This window comes from Chaetodon auriga, chromosome 4 (assembly GCF_051107435.1).
Source record: "Chaetodon auriga isolate fChaAug3 chromosome 4, fChaAug3.hap1, whole genome shotgun sequence".
NCBI classification, from domain to species: domain Eukaryota; kingdom Metazoa; phylum Chordata; class Actinopteri; order Chaetodontiformes; family Chaetodontidae; genus Chaetodon; species Chaetodon auriga.
In genome coordinates, this window is record NC_135077.1 from 24,082,731 (window position 1) to 24,105,119 (window position 22,389).

At 40.4% G+C, this 22,389-nt stretch overlaps 2 protein-coding genes across 2 annotated transcripts; one reads left to right on the top strand and one right to left on the bottom strand.

The window, feature by feature from the left end:
- The first annotated feature begins 369 nt into the window (after nucleotides 1–369).
- On the top strand, nucleotides 370–12,826 carry vwa11 (von Willebrand factor A domain containing 11). The gene is made up of 17 exons (XM_076727633.1): nucleotides 370–552; nucleotides 1,246–1,382; nucleotides 1,494–1,638; nucleotides 1,799–1,892; nucleotides 2,078–2,206; nucleotides 4,283–4,469; nucleotides 4,556–4,725; nucleotides 4,998–5,110; nucleotides 5,210–5,326; nucleotides 5,420–5,593; nucleotides 5,723–5,855; nucleotides 5,981–6,133; nucleotides 6,530–6,622; nucleotides 8,705–8,976; nucleotides 10,740–10,873; nucleotides 12,042–12,201; nucleotides 12,374–12,826. Exons 1-17 carry the CDS (start codon nucleotides 370–372, stop codon nucleotides 12,824–12,826), a joined length of 2,847 nt encoding a protein of 948 aa, XP_076583748.1.
- Nucleotides 12,827–13,437: 611 nt separating this feature from the next.
- On the bottom strand, nucleotides 13,438–22,354 carry LOC143319192 (uncharacterized). The gene is made up of 5 exons (XM_076727906.1): nucleotides 21,783–22,354; nucleotides 20,543–20,718; nucleotides 20,383–20,437; nucleotides 17,493–20,221; nucleotides 13,438–17,062 (listed from the first exon to the last, which is right to left on the bottom strand). Exons 1-5 carry the CDS (start codon nucleotides 22,051–22,053, stop codon nucleotides 15,122–15,124), a joined length of 5,172 nt encoding a protein of 1,723 aa, XP_076584021.1. The 5' UTR covers nucleotides 22,054–22,354; the 3' UTR covers nucleotides 13,438–15,121.
- Between the last annotated feature and the right edge of the window lie 35 nt (nucleotides 22,355–22,389).

Consider the following 22,389-nt stretch of genomic DNA (forward strand, 5'->3'; position numbering starts at 1 on the left):
TAATTGTTTTACTGGGGAGTGGCCCATGAGAACATCAAGTGTGTACTAGATGTGTGTCTTTGCCTATGAACTCCTCAGTACGTTCAGTACACTGAGCAACTTCTTACTTTCTGTGAAAAAAAACAAAACAAAAAACGGGATAATTGAAAAACGCCACAGACAAAGCTTCTAAAAATCAGAACAAACACATGGAGTTTGTTATATGTTGGTCTCTCTCACCTTTGATAGTTATTCTGGATTTGGCTGATAAAAAATCTCATGAATGGCTCAGGATTTACATTCTCTGATTCAAATAAACTAATCTAAACTTCAACACTTTCTAATCTGATAACTGTTACTTAAACATGTTTCTCTCCCTGTAGATTGATCATGACTTCAGTGCTGAGTGTAACACTGCTGGCTTTGGCCCTATCAGGACCCACCGTGGCCTTTGTCCCCATCGGGGGTGGGGCATCCACTCACATCAGCATTACGGGGACAGCTCTATTGCAAAAAGTGACAGAGACATGCCGGGCAGTGGCTGAGGCCGCTGGTCATGAGTTCAAACCCACGGTAGGATGGAGGATAAAAACTGTTCAAGACAGCACAAACATAGTCACACCCAGCATGCAGAAACACACACGAATACTCACACATTCACCCTGATTTCAACACAGTCAGGATATAAACATGAAACATAAAACATGAAAATCATCAATCTACTTTTGCATGGAAACAATATGGAAGCTTATGGTGATGAAAGTAGTAGAGGCTTATGGGAGTTTGACTTTCCTGAAGAAGCAGAGTTTGGGCTTTTGCTTTTCATCAAAACAGATCTGATGGAGCTCAGGACTCACCCTGAGGACAAGTGTGCAACTTCAAATGATTTAACTTTTAAACTTGGAATCTGTGATGGTAGCTTCCAGTCTGATAGATAGAAAAACAGAATATTGATTAATTATCCTGGTCGATCCTGTCATATGCTGGGAGAGTAATAAGTCAAGTAAGTCAAGTAATTAATGAAGTTGATTGTGCTGTGCCGCTTATGTGTACAATTACATACAGCTCCTCCCAAATCAGAAAATGTAGATGAAGGACAATAATCACCCCTACTGCCGCGTGATCACCACAGGCACATAATCAACCACACAGGAGATCCGACATTCTACAAGTTGTTATGGTGTTGATAAGAGGTGGTCTGAGCTTTGCATGTTACTGTAGCTCCAGTAACATGGAGTGGTAAGAGCCTTTGACCTCTGGCTACAGGGCTCGTCTCCTGAGGAGCTGGTGCAGGCCTGCCTGGGCCCCACAGCAACAGGAGAAGTGTCTGGTGCCAAATTTCACTCTGCTCTTCAACAAATCTACACCCAGAATGGGCTGGTAGACCGTGACTTTGTTAACAGGTAGGAGGAGGTTCAAAACAATAACAAATCAAATCAAATAAAGAGACGGTGTGTGTTGCTAAGCTCGAAATATTTGCTTTAACACTTACTACTTGTGAAAATATTTCTCAGTGCTCCACACCACTTCAACTCAGAGGCCTTTCTGGAGGGACGCGCCCTAATCACGGAGGGCATGGTGGCCATTAAGGCTAACATTCGCAAGGAGAACTTCCAGGCTGCCAGAGAAACACTGGGCAGAGTCCTTCATACACTACAGGTGAGAGACTAAACGAAACAGTTGGGCAGAGATAAGGAGTCATCCTACCCAAAGAATGAAGGGCTCAAAAGTTCACTTTATCTTGTGTACTGAATGTGAAATCATATCTGTCTGTATGCATCAAAGTTCATTGAATATGTGTGTTTCCATTCACTGTCAGGACTTCTACAGCCACAGTAACTGGGTGGAGCTGGGATACACAGAGCCATACATTAACCTCATACGCCCAGAACGTCCACTGGACAACCTGGCAGGTGTGTGTTTTATTGCTAGTACTTCTTCGTGATTGGTAGGTGTGCAATTATTTTCAGATATAACCTCTGACATAGCACTCCTATCAGTGTTCTAACATGTACCATACAACAGAGGTCAGCCTAATGAAACAAAGTGATGTTTACTAGCCTTGGTTTGGAGTTCACGTCTTTAACTCCTTGTGTAGATGCCGACACTGCCACCTGCAGCGACTGTGCCAGTGGAACATGCCCCAATACCATCCTCTCCAACATCCTGAATGAGAAGAAACTCACATCAGGCTACATGGGAATCTTCTCAGCAGCCAAGCCTGAAGGTAGGCCATCAGTGACAAACATATCTCCAAAACATATTCAAGTACGTTTGGGCCACATTCATTCACAGTCACAAGGTGCAGGACTGGCTGAGAGGCCAATTGCTGCCACTGGAGCCTGTGCATTGTCTTAAAAATGCCCTTGCAGATGAAATGAACTTCCACAGCTAGCCAAGATATGTAAACATTTTTTTTTGAGACCATTACGACTTAGATACATGACTTGACAAGCACATGATGATAAAATCAGCTGCATATCTGTCTCAAAGGATACTGGTGCAAAATTCAAATTCCTGTGGTTGACAATTTTCTGCCCTCTGGAATCATCCCAACTGCCTTTGCTCATGATTGGCTACACCCAAACAGCCTGACCAACTGTTGGTTATAATCACACCTCCACTGTCATGAGTAACAATTGACCAGCTCCCACTGTTATTACCCCTCACAACAATTAGGAGAAATGTTCTCATATGCTCCACAAAATGAGGTCTGTTGACACACTGCATAGGCACCCAGGCCACGATTTGAAATGTGATGAACGTCAAAACTGCTGATCATTATCACAGGACCTTGTGAAAAGTCCCAGTTTGCGAAAATTGCCTTGATTCCATCAATTCCTGCTTGCCCCCAAATCCCAACTGATAAAGTTAGTGCTTTTGAATATCTGGTCCCTGTCTAAGAGTTTTTATATTAATGATTTTATCTCTCATGTCCTTATTTTTCTATTTTTTGCCGAATTTTGGCTTTCCTCAACTGCTTCTGCCATACTATTAGAACCCTTTTATCTGTTATTTAATTAAAGCTAAGCAGTCTGCATGAACTATGACTATCTATTGACCCTCTAAGCACAAGACCAACTTTAATCGGTGTTTTCTAATCTTATGGAAATCGTTCTTAGTTATGATAGGATTATTTTATTTTTCGTTAACTTTTTGACTTTCATGTCAATAACATTGCTGTTTCACAGGCTTTGAAATCTTTACGTGGGTTAACTTTGTTCATATCATTGTTAAGGTTTTATTGTATTCTGATCAAATTGGTTGTTTTTTCATTGTTATTGTTATTTTTGTTACTTTTCATCTGATCTTGTTTTATTAAGCATCTTTGCATGAAAGGTGCTGTATAAAGTTATTCTAATAATGAAAATTTTGATATTATATTTTTTTTTAATTATAATTTTCACTTTGTTCTCAAGATTAGAAGATCAGTGCCATTTTCACATCTGCCAGTTCAATATGCAGCAGTCACTTCCTGAAGTCCTGCTGTCATCATGAGGGAATAGTTGAGTCTCTGTAGAAAAAGAGTATGTCTGTAACAGCTCTATATGGACAGTGTCCTGAGACAACTTCTGTTGTGATTTGGTGCTATATAACTAAAATTGAATTGAATTGAATTGAATTGAATTGAATTGAATTGAATGGAATTGAATTGAATTGAATCGTGAGATGGCCAAGAAGTGACTGCTCTAGGCCAAGATGCAGTCCCACGCATGAAACATTGTTTTTACACTTTGTTTTTGTGAGTTAAACAATGTGAGCTTTACAGGTGGGGGCAGGTAGATTTTGATACATTTGGAAAGGGCCATGCGAGCCATTTTCCCCTGTTTCCAGTCTTTGTGCTAAGCTAAGTTAACCGGCTGCTGGCTTTATCTTCATATTTAATGGACAGATATGAGAATGGTGTCAATCTTCTCATCCAACTCCCAGCAACAAAGCAAATAAGCATATAGAATAGAATCTCAAGCTTTTCCTTTAATGCCCTATTAGGAATATAGATATTATACTTAAACACTAACTTGCATGCATCACTTCTATAACTCTCATTCTTTATGCACTCATACTTATTGGGTTTTGAAAAAGTATTCAAATCCAGGTGCAATACTCATATGCCTATTTGAAAACATATTATTATATATTATATATATTCTACCTGGGGTACAAGACAAACATGATTCAGTTCTGCAAGCTTATTCAGTCGACCCAGAAAAGCACATTTGGGTACATATTAGACACAAGTCCACTTTCAACAATTATTTGAACCTAGTCCCAAATTTGACATGTACTTTCTGTCCTGCACCAGGTAAATGTAGCCATGGGGGAGCAGCTGACTTGACTAGCACAGCAGTTCCTCGCGGAGGCATAAGCAAAGATGAGCGTCGCCCAGACAACATGGCCCTCCACAATGCTGCTGTGAGTGCAGCCACAACTGCCAGCCTGCAGCTGCTGGATGACATCCGTTTAGCTGCCGGGAACAATGCCTTTCTGAGGTATGTCATTCAGACATGAAAAATGTCTCAAAGTCGATTTGATTTACCTGACCTTGAATTGCTCACTCTTGCTTTCTTTTTCACAGAATGTTGGGGATCGCCCGCTCCTCTGTGGTGTGCTTTGTTATTGACACCACTGGCAGCATGTCAGATGACATCGATGAAGCCAGGGCAGTTGTTTACGAAATCATTGACAGCAAAAAAGGGACGCAGGATGAGCCATCCGAGTACATTCTTGTGCCCTTCAATGATCCTGGTATGAATCTTGCTGTTCATGTTTAGGAAACCTTTAGTGGTGTTAGACCCCTGGTGTGTGATAATGGCATTGACTGTTTCCTACATTATAATTGTAATAGTAGTTACAGTAGATGTAACTGTATGATCTCATGTAAAATAGATTTAGTGTGGTGAAAACAGTAAATCTGCATAGAATCACGGTGGTTCAGTGAGATGAAAAGTGATTTGCAGGGAGGTACATTTAGTCCATAATACTTGACACTAAGCCCCTTGTCTGTGTTTTATGTGCAGATTTTGGACCGATGATCAGGACAACAGACCCTGATAAGATGAAAAGAGAAATCTCTAAACTTACAGCAACTGGAGGTGGTGATACCCCTGAGATGTGCCTGTCAGGACTTCAGGTACTAAAACTATGATGTGTTGTGGATATTTTTATGGCTTCCTTAAAGACTGTGGTGATCCAGAATTAACTGATTCAGTTCATTATTTTATTCCTGCAGTTGGCTCTCACTGGTGCCCCTGCCTCCTCCCACATTTATGTTTTCACTGATGCTACAGCCAAAGACATTGCCCTCAAGGACACGATTGTTGCCCTCATCAGGAGCACCAGGTCAACGGTAAATACTGACCAACACCAATGCCCGGTTTATTTAAGTGAATTCATCTTGAAAGGCTGGGGGTATAGTCTTCACATTAAATGATTTCCACAGGTGTCATTCTTCATGACTGGGATCACTGGTAGGCGTCGTCGGTCCCTCAGAGCTTCTTCCTTCGAAGACTACAAGGACCTGGCTTTGGCCTCTGGAGGCCAGGCCATCCAGGTGTCTAAGAGACAGTTGCCTGAGGCCACAGATGTCATCCTTGACACGTCCACTTCAGCTCTAGTAAGACTATGCAGTTCTAATAGCACATTGTGCACTATCTGAACCATGTACCAGGCCTTTCGTGGTTGGGCCAGTTTCATTAACAAAGATGTAAATAATCCATTTTGCTCCTCTTGTCGGCCCAATCAGGTGACAGTTCTTCAGCGAGCAAGGAACAATGGGAAGCAGGAGACGTTCCCCTTCATATTGGATGAATCTCTGAAAAATATCACTATCTACATCACAGGAAATTCCATTGCTTTCACACTGTTTAACCCTGCAGGTGAGACATCGTTCCACCAGTTCAAGTCAATGTAATGTTTGTGACTTGTTAAGTGTCCCCTTTTCTTGCTGAGAATGCCATTTGATACATATTTATGACTAATGACACATACTACCAAATTCCAGGTGTGAGCCAGAGCCACAGCGAGACCAGTGGTAAACTGGGGACCATACAGACAGTGGGCAACCTGAGAAGAATTCATCTCAATGCTGACAAGCAGACAGGAACTTGGAAGATAGACATAAAGTCCAACCAACCATACACACTTAAAATCACAGGTCAGAAATTTTTGAAATTGTGTCTTTTTGCGTATACACTTAATTTGCAGCTTAAAAAAGTAGTTCAACTTGCATATTCACTTTCTTGCTAACAGTTAGATGAGAGGCTCAATACCACTCTCATATCCATCTGGTAAATATAAGGCTACATCTAGTAGCTGGTTAGCTTTGCATAGTCAGGCTTTATTCAGTGGTAGTCACTGTGAGGTAGCAAGAAACCCGGCGAAGACCAGTAAACCATGTAAATCAATTCTGTAACTATTGTCAAAAGAATTTTGAACAAATTATTACACAACCATTGGTAAAATGAATGTCGGGGGAGGCAATTAGGCCTCATAAAAGTTCAGTGAGCTCTTCTTTGGTGTGTAAATGTATTTACTTTAAGTGTGTTTCCAGGCCAGAGTACAATTACCTTTATCTATGACTTTGTGGAAAGCTTCGCGGGACCTCATCCAGGTTATGCAGTTCTCAGTGGGCGTCCAAAAGCAGGTACAGTAAAAAAAATAAAGCAATTTTTACTGTTTCGCAATGTTAGCATCTCACTGTGCGTTATACAAACACAAAGCGATTGTGCATAATCGTCAATCAAATTACAGGATCTTTGGGATAGAATTACATCTATGGACATTTACTTCAATCATAGAGCATGAGTTGACAATATTTTAAGCATATAATTGTCTAGGGTTTTTTGTTTTTTTGGGGGGGCATTTGGCATGGTTTGGCACAGGCCACGGGTGACAGTCTACATGCCCTACTTATTTAGGTGTTGCTTTATAAAATGAAATGACTGATTCCATATCCAACATCATAAACTATTTTTCATTAACCTAGCTCAGCTCAGAACACCTTGTACTTGATTACATTTAAATTCTCAATCATTCTTATTCCTATAATTTCATTACATTACTTGGTTATAATAACAGCAGCTTACATATCAATCATTGTTATGACTTATAATAAAAGCTCATGCGTATTACATTACCATACTGGGACTGGGTCCTTTTACTCACAGTTCTTATGAGTGGATCTCATCCTCTTTGACATATCCTTCAAGGGTTATGCTCAGTTACTGAACACATATATCACAGTCACCTCTGTGATGACTGGAACTGCTTCTCTTTGGCGAAGCATTTGATGGTAGCCAAGATGATGATGATGCTACTCACAGGTAGTTTTCCAGGTTTGGGTCAGTCAGTCTTGAGCAGAACTGAGTCACTTTTGAAGAACTGCTAGGTCGTTGCTTTGCAGCTCAATGATTTCATGTTGTAAGTTGTCAGGTACATCAGCTGATTCTACCTTAATAGCATAGCAAATATGTTCAGTTCCTTTTGTTTACTTTTCATGTCCTGAAACCTCTCATCAAATGGTTGAAGGAGTTTTCACACTCAGCAGCATATTCAGATGTCATAACATGCAGAGTAGGAAAATGCAGTGTTTCCTCTTTCCACCTGCACTTGCAACAGCTTTAATTCCACCTCAAATGATTTCACATTTTAAAGCAGAGAGCTGAGAAGCTGCTGGAGCTTGAGAGGTACTTGGTTATGTCCAACATGAAGGCCAAATCACACACACACTTGCTATCACTGAGTTTCCACACCAGGTTTTCACTTCATCTCTATGAATTATTTTTTTTCTATCTCTGAATTGCTTAACTGTATTTATGACTTGCCATACGGGTTGGATCAAACGGTCATGCCGACCATATATGGCCCAAAGACTGGAAGTTCCACACCCCAGATCAAGAGGTGAAATATAATAAAACCATGGAAGCCACCTTGTAATTGACCTCTACAAATGTTGGAAGTAACCAAGAGAAAATTAAAATTTAACAGACAGAAATGGCAAAGTTCTTGTTTCATAATTGTCTAGCTCAGGCAGACAGAGAGATAAAATTTTAAGCTGCCATGATTAATATTTTCACATTAACTATGGACCCCATGACTACTTGTATGTAAAGGTATGTAAAACACACTGATAAACCCACTGTACTCTGTCCATTACCAAACAGCAGACAGACAAGGCTGGTGAACATCAGAGCATTTAGCAACCAAAAAACTAGATGGACTTTGGCCATGAGTTCAGAGTCATATTTCTGGAATGTTGCTCCATGTCTGCTGGATGTGTAACGTAGCAAATGCTTGTTGAAAAGTTTGCTATAACACCTTTAGAATATGATCATATGTCAGTGATGTAATTGCCACCTGTTTCCACTGCAAGTGGCTAAAAATATCAGTTAATGCAGGTTTAACTTAACTGTAAATTTGAGAATCATACTGCAATCTTAGCATCCAGAACTAGTTCTCATTTTTTAGATGCAAATATATGCCTCAAAGCCAACTTTTCTCAGGCCTAAAAGACCTCCTGCGAAGTAAAGAAAGATAATCAGTATTTAATAGTATGGCCCAATCAAGCACTTAAGCTTATGGTAAAGTTGAGCAAATCAAGCACCCGTCCACCACCTATTCCAAAAACTACCCAGTGTTTACTGTTTAATCAATCACTTTTTGCCATGAAAATAAATTTTCTTCTTCCCCTACCTTGCTTCCCCATTTCTCTCTACTGGAAACCCAGGTCAGCCAGCCACCATGATGGTCTCAGTGCTTGGTAGGAAAGGTCCGTCTTCCATAGCTGTTGGAGATATTGGCCTGGTAACTGTATCTGGTTCTGAGATTTTTAGCAAGAGCACAAAAACTGACATGGGCAATGGAGACATCTTAGTGAATGTTGATGCAGTCCCTGAGGGCGAGTTTGTAGTCATTCTGACAGGAACTGACAAAGTGTCAAACAGCAACTTTCAGAGGCAGTCTACCACCCAGATGTCTGTCTCCAAAGTGATTATTCAGGTTTGTCTCTTCTTCTACTCTTACTTTTCACATCCTGATTCATGGTAAAATAAAAGATATACGGTGCTTAACAAATTTATTAAACCATCTGTCATAAAAACGAGAAAACATAAATATTTTAGAAATCTTTCAAAAACTTGTTTAAAACTAAAAATGTTATTGTTATTTATTTGGCAAATAACAAACTGAAATGACTAAATAGTCCTTTTTCACACATAATAACCAAAAAACTTACTATTTTGTAAGTTTCACCTTGATAACAGCTTGCGTTCTTGCTGGCATTGTGTTTATGTACTTTTCGACAATCTCTTTTGTTATTGAGTTCCAAATAGTTTCTAACTGTTCCCACAGACTTGCTTTAGATGAAACTTTTGTGCGATCAATCTTTAAATCTACTAAGTCCCAAATTTGTTCAACAGGATTCAAATATGGACTTTGCCAGTCCATCAGTTCCAGTACTCCAGATTCCTTTTTCTTGGTCAAATAGTCTTTGCACAGCTTTGAAGTATGCTTGGGGTCATTGTCTTGTTGGTATATGAACCCACACCCAATCAGATTCAGTCCAGAAGGGATTCCATGACACACTAAGATGTTGTGGTAGACGGTCTTGTTCATGGTACCATCAATTTTCACTAATTTCCCCACGCCGTTTCCACAAATGGAACCCCATACCATAATGGAATGTCCTCCATGTTTCACTGTGGGTGCAATGCATCTGGCATCAAAACGTTCTCCAGCTTTTCTGTGGACATAAACACGACGATGCTGACTGAAGAGTTCAAACTTGGACTCGTCCATCCAGAGTACCTTCTTCCAGTCATCAACATTCCAGTGTTTGTGCTCCCTCGCAAATCTGAGGCATTTCTGGATGTTTGCAGGCCTAAATAATGGCTTCTTAGCAGCTCTTCTTCCCTTTAAGCCTCGTTCCGTCAGTCACCTGCTTATGGTCATTCTGGAGACTTTCTCAGACTCTGATCTAGAAGCATTCATCTCTGCCTGAAGATCAGCAGTGGTCTTCCTTCTGTCTCTAGTACTTAAAATCTTGAGGTGCTTCAGTTAACTTTCATTTCCTGCCTCTTCCTTGGCACATTTTGTAAGTACCAGTCATGGCAATTGACTCCAAAGCATACTTGACCACACTGTGAGAACACTTTATGTCTTTCCCGATTTGTCTCAGAGACCACCCGGCATCATGAAGTGCTTTAATGCGGACTCCTTCATTTTCAGTGAGCTCTCGACGTTTTACCATTTTGACCAGGAATGAGGAATATCAAACTAAATTCACCTTTTTATACCCAAATTTGAGCTGGCTCTCTGGGCTTCCCTGTGGAGTCAGAAATTAATCAAGCATAACATTCAACCACTAAAACTATTTTTTTTTGTTCAGGAATGCAAGTAAATAACTATAATTTGACATAATCAAGAAATAATAATGTGCTTTACTATTTTTTTCAGTTTTTTTGTAAATCAGTAAATTTGAAAATTCATGGATAACAATGATAATTATATTTTAGCATTAAAAATATCATTTCGGTTAAAGAGCTTCTACATATTGGTGTATTAACCATTACAGAAACATAAAAAATGATTTTGCTGTTAATTTAGGGCAGCTGTGGCATAAACCTTACTTTCGGTGGTGGTCTAATAAATTTGTTAAGCACTGTATTTACTCTTTTGGGGCCTGTTTTGAACTTTTTAGGGGAAGAATAGAACTCTTCTTCACCTGCTTTGTACCCTTCTTCCTCTTTTCCATTTCCCTCTAGGCCGTGGTAGACAGCAGTTTGGAGCCAGGAAAAGCCTTCAAGCTCCCCTTCAGTGTCATGACCCAGGGTTCTGGTGGTCAGTACTCCATTGATGCCAGAAATGACAAAGACTTTCCCATGTCCTACCCAAACAAGTAAGGAAAAGCAAACAGTTCCTTTGTTGAATATCCTTTTCCATACTGACACATCTCCTAAAAAATAGCCTATTCTCACTGATCGAAGCTTAGGGCAAAGTTACATCTGGGTAGAGTAATGTGCCACGCCACACACCGTTAGAGGTTAGGGTCAGGCTTAAGGTGCCAGTATACAACTATATAACTTCTTGGACAATCAAATAGCTTCAGAAACCTCTTACCCTCACAACTTTCGGACATCAGATTGGGGGGGATTGCGCTCAACCTTATTATGTAACTTTCAGACATTGAACATCCGGCATTCACACCCACTTCATGCCATGACTGGTCAGCTGTGTGGATGTGAGAAAGCTGGGTTTTAAAATGTGCTATGTTTTCTGACTGTCTGCCATTATCCCCAAACAATATCACATCTCCTCCCTTTCTGATGCTTTTTACACTGCCTTTGAAAATGGCCATTCTGAACAGCTATACACACTTTTGCCTTCCAACACTCACAGACAATACATCACATAGTTCTAGTACTAGTTCTTTTCTTGCCCATTGGTAAGAACCACCTGCACACCACAACCGGTGTTGCCAGATCTTACTGACGGTGAGTAACTCAATCAGAGCCTGAGACGTGCTCAATAATCATAACAGTAGCCCAGGGATGTTTTGGCCTGTTTGACATTACATCCTATGTGTATGTATGTACAGTACGTATCTGGTACAGATGGTAATAACAATGACCAGTGATCCTCTTGAGTCTTCCTGTTGCTAAGTTTTCACTTATCCAGTGAAATAGCTCACCATCTACTGGATGATACAAAAATGTGGTATACACAGTCATGGTTCCCAGATGCTGATTCCTCCAAAAGTGCCACCATGAAGTTGACATTTGTGGCTTTGAGTGAGACTGGATGAATTTCTATGAATTTTGATACACATATTTCTGTACCCCAAAGAAGAGATTGTAATAACAGGTGATCCCTTCACTTTTTATCTAGCACCATCACAAATTTCATTTTGTCCAATACTTTGGTTTATGACTACATACTTGCAAAACTAATGACACTAGCATTGATGGTACTTTGTGTTTACTTATGAGCAAGTATCAGCATGCTAAGATGATGAACAGTAATAGTTCCCATAATCACAAAATGCATTTTCTCACTTCTCCTGCCAGGCTCGACTTGACAGCTGGACAATATACTAATGCCAATTTGACTATTACACCACCTGCCAGCACACTGTCAGGCACTGATGTCACTCTGACTATGGATGTCAAGTCGCCCAGTGGAGTTGACTCCAATTACGCTGTTTTGAGATTCTCTGTTGTTACCAAGGTAACCAGACACATTCTGGATTACACTGTTGGAAAGTGTGAAATAAATAATTCTGAAGTTTACAATCATTGGTATTATTGCTGAAGTTCTTCAGTACCCTACAGATCTAAATTGCCATTTGCTGTGATTCATGCATACATTTCTCACTTTCATTTTCCCGTTCTCTGTCTAGATTACAGACTTTGTCCAGCCTTTGTGTGAAGTGGTTAGTGTGCTGGCTGATGACTGCCCTCAAGATATGTCTCAGTGTGGACTGTTCCAGTGGGAGCTATCGGCCAACCTTACTGATGGAAACGGCACCGGGATAGAGAGTGTTTCCATGTATCAGGGCAATGGAACACTCTCATACACCTCCCTGACTGCTCCTGTCATTCAGGCAAAATACACAGGCTCCTGCTGCTCACAGATCGTTGAGCTGGTAGCTGTAGATAAAGTTGGCAATGTGGGCAAGTGCTATCATTCCATTGAGCCTTCTCCTGAGCCTTCTGCTGAGCCTTCTCCTGAGCCTTCTGCTGAGCCTTCTGCTGAGCCTTCTCCTGAGCCTTCTGCTGGCCCTCCAGCTTTGACCCTCTCCCTGCCACTGTGGTTGTGCTTGCTGGTATCGACCTTCGTAACAAGGCTTTGAAGGGCTAAGGTTAGGTTGCTCAGATGTCCTGCTTAAATAAAATGTTAGCACTGGTTAAGCAATGGATGATGAATTTGAACTGTAGTTGTCAGATAAAACCACGATGGAAAAAAATAATCATTCAGTTGAACTACACTGCTGAGGAGTTTTCTTTCTCGCCTGGTCTGTGGCAGCAGAGAACCATTTTAAACCCATTAAAATGCACAGTAACATGCCTGTAACATTTTTTGTGAGGTGCTGGAACAGATCAGAGCATAAACTGAGCATGAAGCAAGATACATTTTCCTTTTAAATCACATTCAACATTTAAAAAAAATGAGTGCACAGTGAATTCTGTTCTATGGACACATTTTACATTTTTGTGTAATAAAAACATTCTTTGTCTAAAGTGTAACCAATGTCTCTGTTTTTTTTTTTTTTTTGTTTTTTTTTCCCCAGATGGCAGGATTTGGAAGGTTTTGTTTTTTGTTGCAGTTTGAAATAAATGGATAGACATGCCCTGGGTAGATGATCTAAAGGCAGTTAGGGTCACACCTTCAGAGGACAGAGAACCTGAGAGCATTAAGTGTGACAGAATGGATGCAACAATGAAATCAGAAGAGACAATGATATTGCTGTGGAGTGAGGGCTTTTATAGACAAAATCTGCAGTAGAAATTATTCTGAAAACCAAAAATACAGCTGTCTGTGACTCTACTATTTCTAAAAAACACAGAACTGTGTTCAAATTCAATTAACTTCTATTGTACTGGAAAGGAAGCAGAGATATATTCTGTATGTCTTTGGGGGGACAACCCCTCAGTACGATTAACCCTTGCTTTTCACTGCTGTTTTTGTAACAGCAGGGAAAAGCAATGCAGTGAAAGAAAAAGCAAAATAAAGAACTTAAATTGTATTAACAATTCAAACCAAAACCATTTACAGTTACAAAACAATTCTTTCAATTCAATCATTTTTCATACATCTACTATATCTTCCAAAGTTACACTGTAACAACTGGAAACATATATTTGCTTTTCAGTTCTACTGTGAAAACACTGGAAATAGTTAGAATTTTTCAAGTGCCATCACAACAGCAAGAAATTGTTATATCTGCTGACAATATTCTAAAATTGTGGGTTAACTGTGATAAACCAATAGAAAAAAACGGATGACAGAAAAAATGTGAGAGCTCTAGTATACAGATGTTTACACTAAAGCTGCTTTCCAACCTCAATGTTTGATGTACATCATAAAGGCTACTTGAGGTTAACCACAGCATTTTTTGACATCATTACTACAAATCTACATCTTGTGGCAGTTGGTTTTGGTGTGTTCTCACAAATCTTTTGAAGGAATTAAGTTAATAGTCTTTGGATTTAACAAATGAAGAAGATATGCCAATTTTCCACATGTAAATCCTTAGCAACCAACCTGAGTTTGTCAGAAATCATCATCATTCAAATCTCCACTTTTTTCTACCAAGTGAAGAGCACGCAGTGCCCTTAAAAAAAATGGTTTTAAGAGATTACTCTGACATTTGGTGAATTAGTTTATTTGTTTACTTGCTGAGTAACCATTCTCATAGTTGTGCATTCAATAAGGAGCCTGGAGACGATTAGAATAGCTTAGCATATAGACTGAGAGCAGGTGAAACAGCTGGCTGGCTCTGTTCAAAGCTCCAAAACACAACTATGAGCATCTCTAATTATTACAAACTTAATTATTACAAATCTCATTTGTTTAATCTATAAACTTAAAAATCAAAATTTACATTTTTACAACTTAAATATTGCTTTAGAAGTGCATCTTCTGGTCTTTAAAATGTGCAAATTGCCTCCTTGCTTCAGCTCCTTATGTAATACAGACATGACATTGGTGATCTTGTTTATAACATAAACATGTCTTTTTACAAGATCTACATACCTATAAATTACACAATAAATAATGTCCTATACTGTGAAATTTAATTATTTGCAGATTTCAGCTTGACATACATTTTATTTTCAATCAAAGTGACACTGTGTGCAGAGTTTCCAATTGATGCCAGTTCACATGTCCTGGAAGTTTTAAATGTCCCAGACAAAAGGGAGAAATACCTATCACATATTATGTTTATGGCCAAAGCCATCACACTACGTTTACAGAACGTCAAATTCTATCATCATGAAACACAATTCAAACTCGGCAGAAACAAAACAAAGCTCACCAAAACCTTCTTGTTTTTTCTTTCACTGTTCCAACAATCATCACCAACTCTGGTTTGGTTACAAATGGAAATGGGGTGGAACAGGGTGGCATCTTGGCTGTCCATCTCTTATTGGATTTTATGTACATTTTTAACATGCTTTTTCAGGTGGCCTGACTGTGTGAAGTTCTTGGGGCAGTATGGGCAGGAATGTGGTTTCTCCCCTGTGTGGGTATACTTGTGCCTTTTCAGGTTATTAAAGTCTAAAAATCCTTTCCCACAGTATGGACACCAGTGTCTCTTCTCCCCATTATGCCACCTTAAATGCACATTTAGTTCTACCCTCCTTGCAAATTTTTTTTCACAGAGGTTGCAATGGAATGGTTTCTCTCCTGTGTGGACTCGTATGTGTGCTTCCACGTCTCGTTTTGTGAAGAATCCCTTGTCACACATCTGACAGACAAAAGGTTTAATCCTGCTGTGCACCATCTGGAGGTGTTTGGTGAGGCAAAATCGGTAGACAAAGCCCTTGCCACACTTCTGGCACATATGGATGCGACCATTGCGGTGCACCCGCCCATGCCGTTTAAGTCCCTTGGCGTCTGCAAAGCGCTTCCCACAAAGTGTACACGAGAAAGGTCGCCGACCTTTGTGAAGACTAACATGGCTTTCCAAGGCAACACTGCTGCTGAGGACACGACCACACTCCCCACACTGGTTCTTGAGCAGACGCCTACCAATGACTGATAAAGGCTGTAATGGTGATACAACAGGTGGTGCTTTGACAGGTATAGGGTGAAGAGGAACACTCGGAGGGTAAATTACTGTACGATCCTGGGACACTGTCTCTTTCTTTACAGGAAAGTGCACTGACATCTTTTCCCCCGCTGGGAGTGTTTTACCGGTGGGCATTCTCGGAGGAGTCCACACAGCTTTAACTGTACATTTTTTTACAGCTTTACAGCTAGCACTATTCTCTGCTAACTGGCTTGTTTTAGCTCCATTCTGCAATTCTGATTGCTTGGCATTTTTCATTTTTGCTATTGTTTTGGCATCTGCTGCTTTAGATAACTTAGCGTTCACCACTCTTGGATTGATTTCAGGACAAGTACCATCTTGAATTAATCTGGGTGAAGCAGATTTCCCAGCCTTTCTTGGACTGGCACCATCTTTAGCCAATTTAGGCCACCTGACACTCTGGGAATATGTCTCACTCTTGGTGTTTTTAGTTCTAGCACCATCTGTAGTTGTACTACATTTCCTGGGACTGATTGAATTGGATTCTCTTTTATTCTGTTTAGTGCTGGAACCATCTTTAGTGAAGGTACACTTCCTATGGTTGACAGAAGTTGATTCATTGGTGGATATTTTTGAGCTAGTACTGATTTTACTTAAACCAGATGTCCCAGGACTAACAGAGGTATATTTAGTCTTTTTAGGACTAGTACCATCTCTACTTGAACTAGTCCTCTTAGTCACAGAGTTAGTTTTAATATTGTTAGGGCTATCACTGTTATTTGTATTTTTTGGGCTAGCACCATTTCTGGTTGAAACAGTTCTCCTAAGACGCACGCAAGTTTGTTTTATCTTTTTGGAGGTCACACTTTCTGTAGTTGAGCTAGACCTCCTAGGACTCACAGAAGCTGATTCATTATTAGCCACAGCAGTCCTCAAACTGACAGATGATTCATTAACAGTCATCTGGGGTTCAACATTTACACATAGTCCAGATCTCCTAGGAATAATGGGAGTAGGGTCATTACTTGTCTTTTTCAAAGATGTAACATCTTCAAGTACTCCTGGGTTTTTGGGGCTAAGGGGAATAGGTTCACTAGTTATGTTTTGATCATTTGGATGGTCATTTTCTGATCTAGACTTCTTAGGGCTTACAGCGTGAGTCTCGGTTTCTGTGTGTGGTTCTGGATTTGTTTCACTTCTTCTAGCTTGGAAGTGCATTTTGATGTGACTTTGAAGTTGGGCCATAAGGGATTTTTTCCGTAATCCTTTCTTGTCACTAGTGCTGGGCTCTGCACAAGAAGCTCTGGCATCTATTGAGTCACTCCAGGAGGTCTATAAAAAAAGGAAAGCAGATAAATAAATTTAGCAAAAAAAATACATGCACAGCAATCACAATACCCTTTGTAGGAGTTAAATATGAAATAACATTCATGTGCACATGATGAGCATTCAGTGCTATTTATAAAATGTAATCGTACCTATATAATCTAGAAATTTGATTTTGAAATTCCAGAATTTCTCACTCAGGTTCAAAATAACTTTCAAAAAAACTAGATAACTTAAAATAGTGGTTAACCCCCTAGCTGCTGGGGTGTGCATTCCTATTACAAAGGTGACTTAAAAATAATACTGTCACAACCCTGGTTGATTATCCTTCCTTTATGTGCCCACTACAGGCTCCTTGAATATGTATTAACTAGTGTAAATATGTTTATCCCCACAACAATCATATTGCTTAACAGACTGAGGAGTATTGTATTACCTTTTTTGTATCTTGCTCAACAGGTGACACTGCCAGCTGTGGCAGGAACTGGGTTTTCAACATCTGTAACTGAGGATCTGAGGTGTCCTTGGATGCAGAGGAGGTTAGATGTATGAGGGCAGGTGATTGTTTCTCTTCTATAGATGGGCCATTAGGTAATACACCATCTTGCGCTGCAATGCCGATTTCCTCATCCAAATTAGAAGTACGTTCGGCAGCTGTACCAGATACAGCTGAAAACTCAGTCATGTTGATGGCCACTGGAGATTTCTCAAAGACTGGCTGTGACACCTTGGATGGTGTAGATGGCTGAAAATACCCATTGCTAGGTGACTCTTCCAGAGGGATGCAGTTTTCAGCGGTCAATGATGCCTTCTCTTGGATATCATCTGGCACTTCTGACATCTGAGAGGTATTTGCAGACACAGCAAGAGAAGCTTCTTTTAAACTGGAACGAATGTCGGTGGATAGCACAAGCGTCTCTGGTGGCTGTGTTGGTATGACAACACATGATTTCTTCAAACTGGACTGAGAGTCAGAAGATCCATTTGGAGGTAGTCTTGAGACAAAGACTGATTCTTTGGTTGATATTGGAAATGGGAGTCTGGTCAATCTGACCACGGCAGACAGTTGCTGCTCAAGAGTCGGTGGTACTGCTGGAGACTTGGAGGGTGGCACTAGCCCAACTGACATACTTAAACTGGAACAGGTTTCTGTATGGGCATTTATTGTTTCAGAAACAGAGGCAGTTTGTTTGGGAGATTCAAAGTTGTCAGGTGTATTATCCACATTTTGAGACGATTTTATTAGCACTTTACCTGAAGCTGTTTGTGTACCAACAGAAACACTTGACTCCTGTGATGAAAAAATGAACTGCGGCGGTGACACCATAACAGGAGATGATGGTTTGTTGGACTCTTGTTGTGCTGTCAGAACAATGGTCTGTAATTGATGTGTCCTTGATGCTACAGCTGACACCTGCCTTGGAATTCTAATTGTTTTTTGGGGGGGTAGAAGACTCCCTGACTGCAGGTCTACAGAGGTGGTGGTTGATGGTCTGACAACAGGAAGTGATTTGCTCGACGTAACATACAATGTTTTCTGAGAAACCGGGAAAGAGGAAGGTGCTCTGAGAGGTAAACCTGCAGCTGTAGAAAGTACACTATTATTTTGTGCAGCATCTACTATTGACACAACAGCTGGAAGCTGGTTGGTAGACTGTGCTGAAAGTTTATGAGGCATTAATGAGGATACTGATCTTGGTACAACAATTATTTTATGAGGTACTGTGTTACCCCGTCTACTGGGTGCTACCAATGTTATCAGAGGATAGGGATGGTGTCGATGAAATGAGTGCACACTTCTTTGAATTGCAGCAGCTGGTGGGGGCACTGAAGATGTTGTTGTTTTGGATAAAAAGACCGCTTTCATGTCAGCCTCAGCTTCATTGGTTGGTGTGGTACCTGTAGTCTGAAGAGGGCCGCTAAGTTCCTCTATTGTCGACTGTGTTGTTGCAGATAGCTCTGTTATGGGTAGAGTACCTATAGCTTCATGAGTTTCAACAGGAAGCGGTGGCTCAGCTGAGACCTCGTCCACAGTTTGTAGGGCACCCACATGGGGAACACACTGGGCCTGAGGAGGTGTTGCCATTAATTGTAGAGAGGAGAATGTATTTTCTACCATTGACTGATTCATGGCTTCAACTAACAGCATTGCATCCTGAAGAGTTACAGAGGTGTTGTCGTCTTTGGACTGAACTGGTAGTGCTTGTGGTGACTCAGCAGGTGTTTCAATTGCAGAGGAAATTTCAGTGGATGCAGTCTGAATAGTCCCTTCTTCCATAACCATGGAAAGGTGTCGAGATTTGCGTGTTTTTTCCATTTCAGATGAACATCCTCTACTTAAAGATGCTACTGAAACTACCAGAGAACCAACCTCAGTGTTCTCCACACATTCTAAAGCAATGTTTGGATCTTTAGGTTGAACTGGACATGTTTGTGGAGACTCAGATGAAGTGATATGAACTATGTCAACTGCAGATGAGACCTCAACCTCTTCCACTCTTATTGCAGGGGATTTTTTCACTTCTTGCTCTGCTGGAATATCAGATGATGACTGAAGTATTTCTTTTACTGGTTTCAGACGTTTTGCTTTCTTTGGTTGCTGTCCTCTTCTACATTGTACTGACAAGTCAGGCTGGTGACTACCAACTTCTGCAACTTCATTTTCTAATTCACCACATGCTTGTCCATTGTTGAGTGATTTGGTTTGTGCAAACTGTTCCTGTGTAGATTGCACATCTGCATTTTGTTGCTGCGTAATGTCAGTTTGTTCATTTACTAACATTTCACTCTCTCTTTGACATTGTCGGGGGACCACTAATTGCTGCTCTTTTTCAGGGGGTTCATGAGGCTGAGCAACCACCAATTGGTGTTTTTCAGATGTCTTGAATTCTCCCTGTGAACCACTTTCTGATATCTTCTGATTGACTTCAGACTCTTCTTCGAGGTCATCTTTTATTGCAGAGAGTGAGATGACCACTGAATGCTCTTGTTCCGATGACCGGTTTTGGGCATCTTGTAAACCACTACATGTTCCCAAAGAGGGCAGTTCCAGGGCCACTTGAGTCTCTTCATGTCTTTGAGACAAGGGTATTTCTCTAGTTGAACATACCCTGTTAATGAAAGGCCCTTGATTTTCAGTTCCACAGGCAGAGGCCCATGGTGAATCTAGGCACAGAAGGGATAGAGATGCCAAGAGGAAACATAAGTAACAAAAAGGTGAAAATTTTGAGATTTACAGCTTACCAAACTGTGTAGGCTATACTAAATGTTAAAAATGATTGCTCATTAGTTGAAAACTTCAGAAAAACTAAGTTTTAATTCCTCACCTGCTTTATCACTCAAGACTTGCCTGCAGAACATAGTGGACTCAACCTCTTCTTGCTTCAAAACAGATTGTAGAGAAGAATCATAAAAGTCATACAGGGGGAAAACAAATGTGTTTGTGGCAAAGACCAGGAGCCATATGTATAAAGGACACACACCCACCTCTTGTTTGACCAGTATAAATGCCATTTCAGCATTTCCCCCTCCATAGGTATAGTTGTGCTCCTGCAAAGCGTACTCCATCTCCTCATGACTGCATTGTTGCTTTTGGCTTTGCAATGACGAGTGTCTCAATGGTTGATCCTGCTCGACCAGCATTGTGCAGAAAGAAACAAGGTCTGTAAACACAAACACAAAATAACAGGACAACTGGTGATTTCTAAAGACTAAGATGTTGAATGTGATAAAATTAAAAAAGTTTTCATTCTAACTGATGAATACCCAAATGATGTTTGGTCTAACTCCTGGTAAAAACATTGACAAAAAAAGAAAAAAAAAAGAAAAAAAAAAAGAAGAGAGAGAGTCATAGGGCTCAGGTGGCAAAGACCAGGAGCCATATGTATAAAGGATGCATAAGTGCAACACGTGCATTGAGGACTATCAAAAGTTAAGTAAATCTGGGTGTCATCTGCACACAAATTGAAAATGAGATTGTCTTTAACATTTTGAATCGTCAGCTGTTTTTTCTCACTTTTCCCTGCATCATTTGGCATGTTTGTGTTGCTATACATGTTTTACGACTGTTTGGGTTTTGTGCTTCCAAGTCAAAAAGGTTTCCAACACACATTCTGTTAACTGTCTCAGTTACCCCCCGCGATTATGCAATAAAGTGCTCACTATCACCCATCAGAAAGCAGTCTGTAAAATGTTTCATGCTCCTATCATAAAGACATTTTTAAATTTAAAATTATAATTTTCATTATCACATATTTCAGTCCTATATAAGACTATGTGATTTCACTCCATGTGAACCCCAAAATCGATCTGACGGTGAATGTAAGACGTACAATTAATTCAAGAAATCAACATTATACTATATTTTCTTCGTTCGTGATCTTGTGAATAAATACTACTTGTCATCGGTTTAGTACACTTTGTTGTTGATGTTGATGTCATGGTATGGTGTCTCTGCTATTTAGGTCCACGCGCTTGAGAGGAAACTAAGCTAGGCTAAGCTAGTGCTAGCACAATATGGTTTCCCTCCTGTTTTGGATCCCACGCTTTAGAACAGACAAAGCTCGTCATAGCTAACGTGACTGCTACATCAGCAGACAGGAGCTCCTGTTAGTATCGCATACAACACGACTCCACGCATAATTTCAGTTCAAACTTCACGTAAACAGACATCTATATTTGTAAAGACTAAAGAGCTGATGGTGGGTAACTGGGCATTTGAACTCACCACACTGAACAGCTGTGTCACGTTTCTCACAGCGGTCGCTTCGCCCAGGAAGAGGCTCACTCTCTCTGGTGTAAAAAGTCGGTTGGCTGCTCGCATTCTCAAATCGACTGCATCTTGTTTTGAGGTCTTCGTTCTCCTTCTTGATTCTGGATATTTCTGCCTTGAGCTCATCAACCATAGTTTCGAAAAGTTTCGTGGTCTCCGCGATAGCACTCTTGAGCATGCTATCCATAACAGAAGCGTACTTCGTCTGAAAATCATCCGCTGACATGTTGGTATGGTTAACCGTTCATCCGAATTTGAATACGAATCAACTTTTGACACTATATTCACTGTAGCTTTACTAAACACGAAGTATTTCGTGCTGAGCTACTTGTCCAACATGGCTTCTTGTCAGACAGACGCGATATCCGCTTTATGTGACGCACGTCACCTCAGGAGGGAGTTGAGCACACTATCCAGTGAGCCACTTAAATGCCAAAGTGTGTTTTTTGTATATATACAATTAGTAAAGAAACAATAACCTTGTGTTTGTGTGCGCAATTCATCGCCATACACTATTTTCTGTCCAAAAAGCGTCATTCATTCGCAGACGTTTAGACAGCTG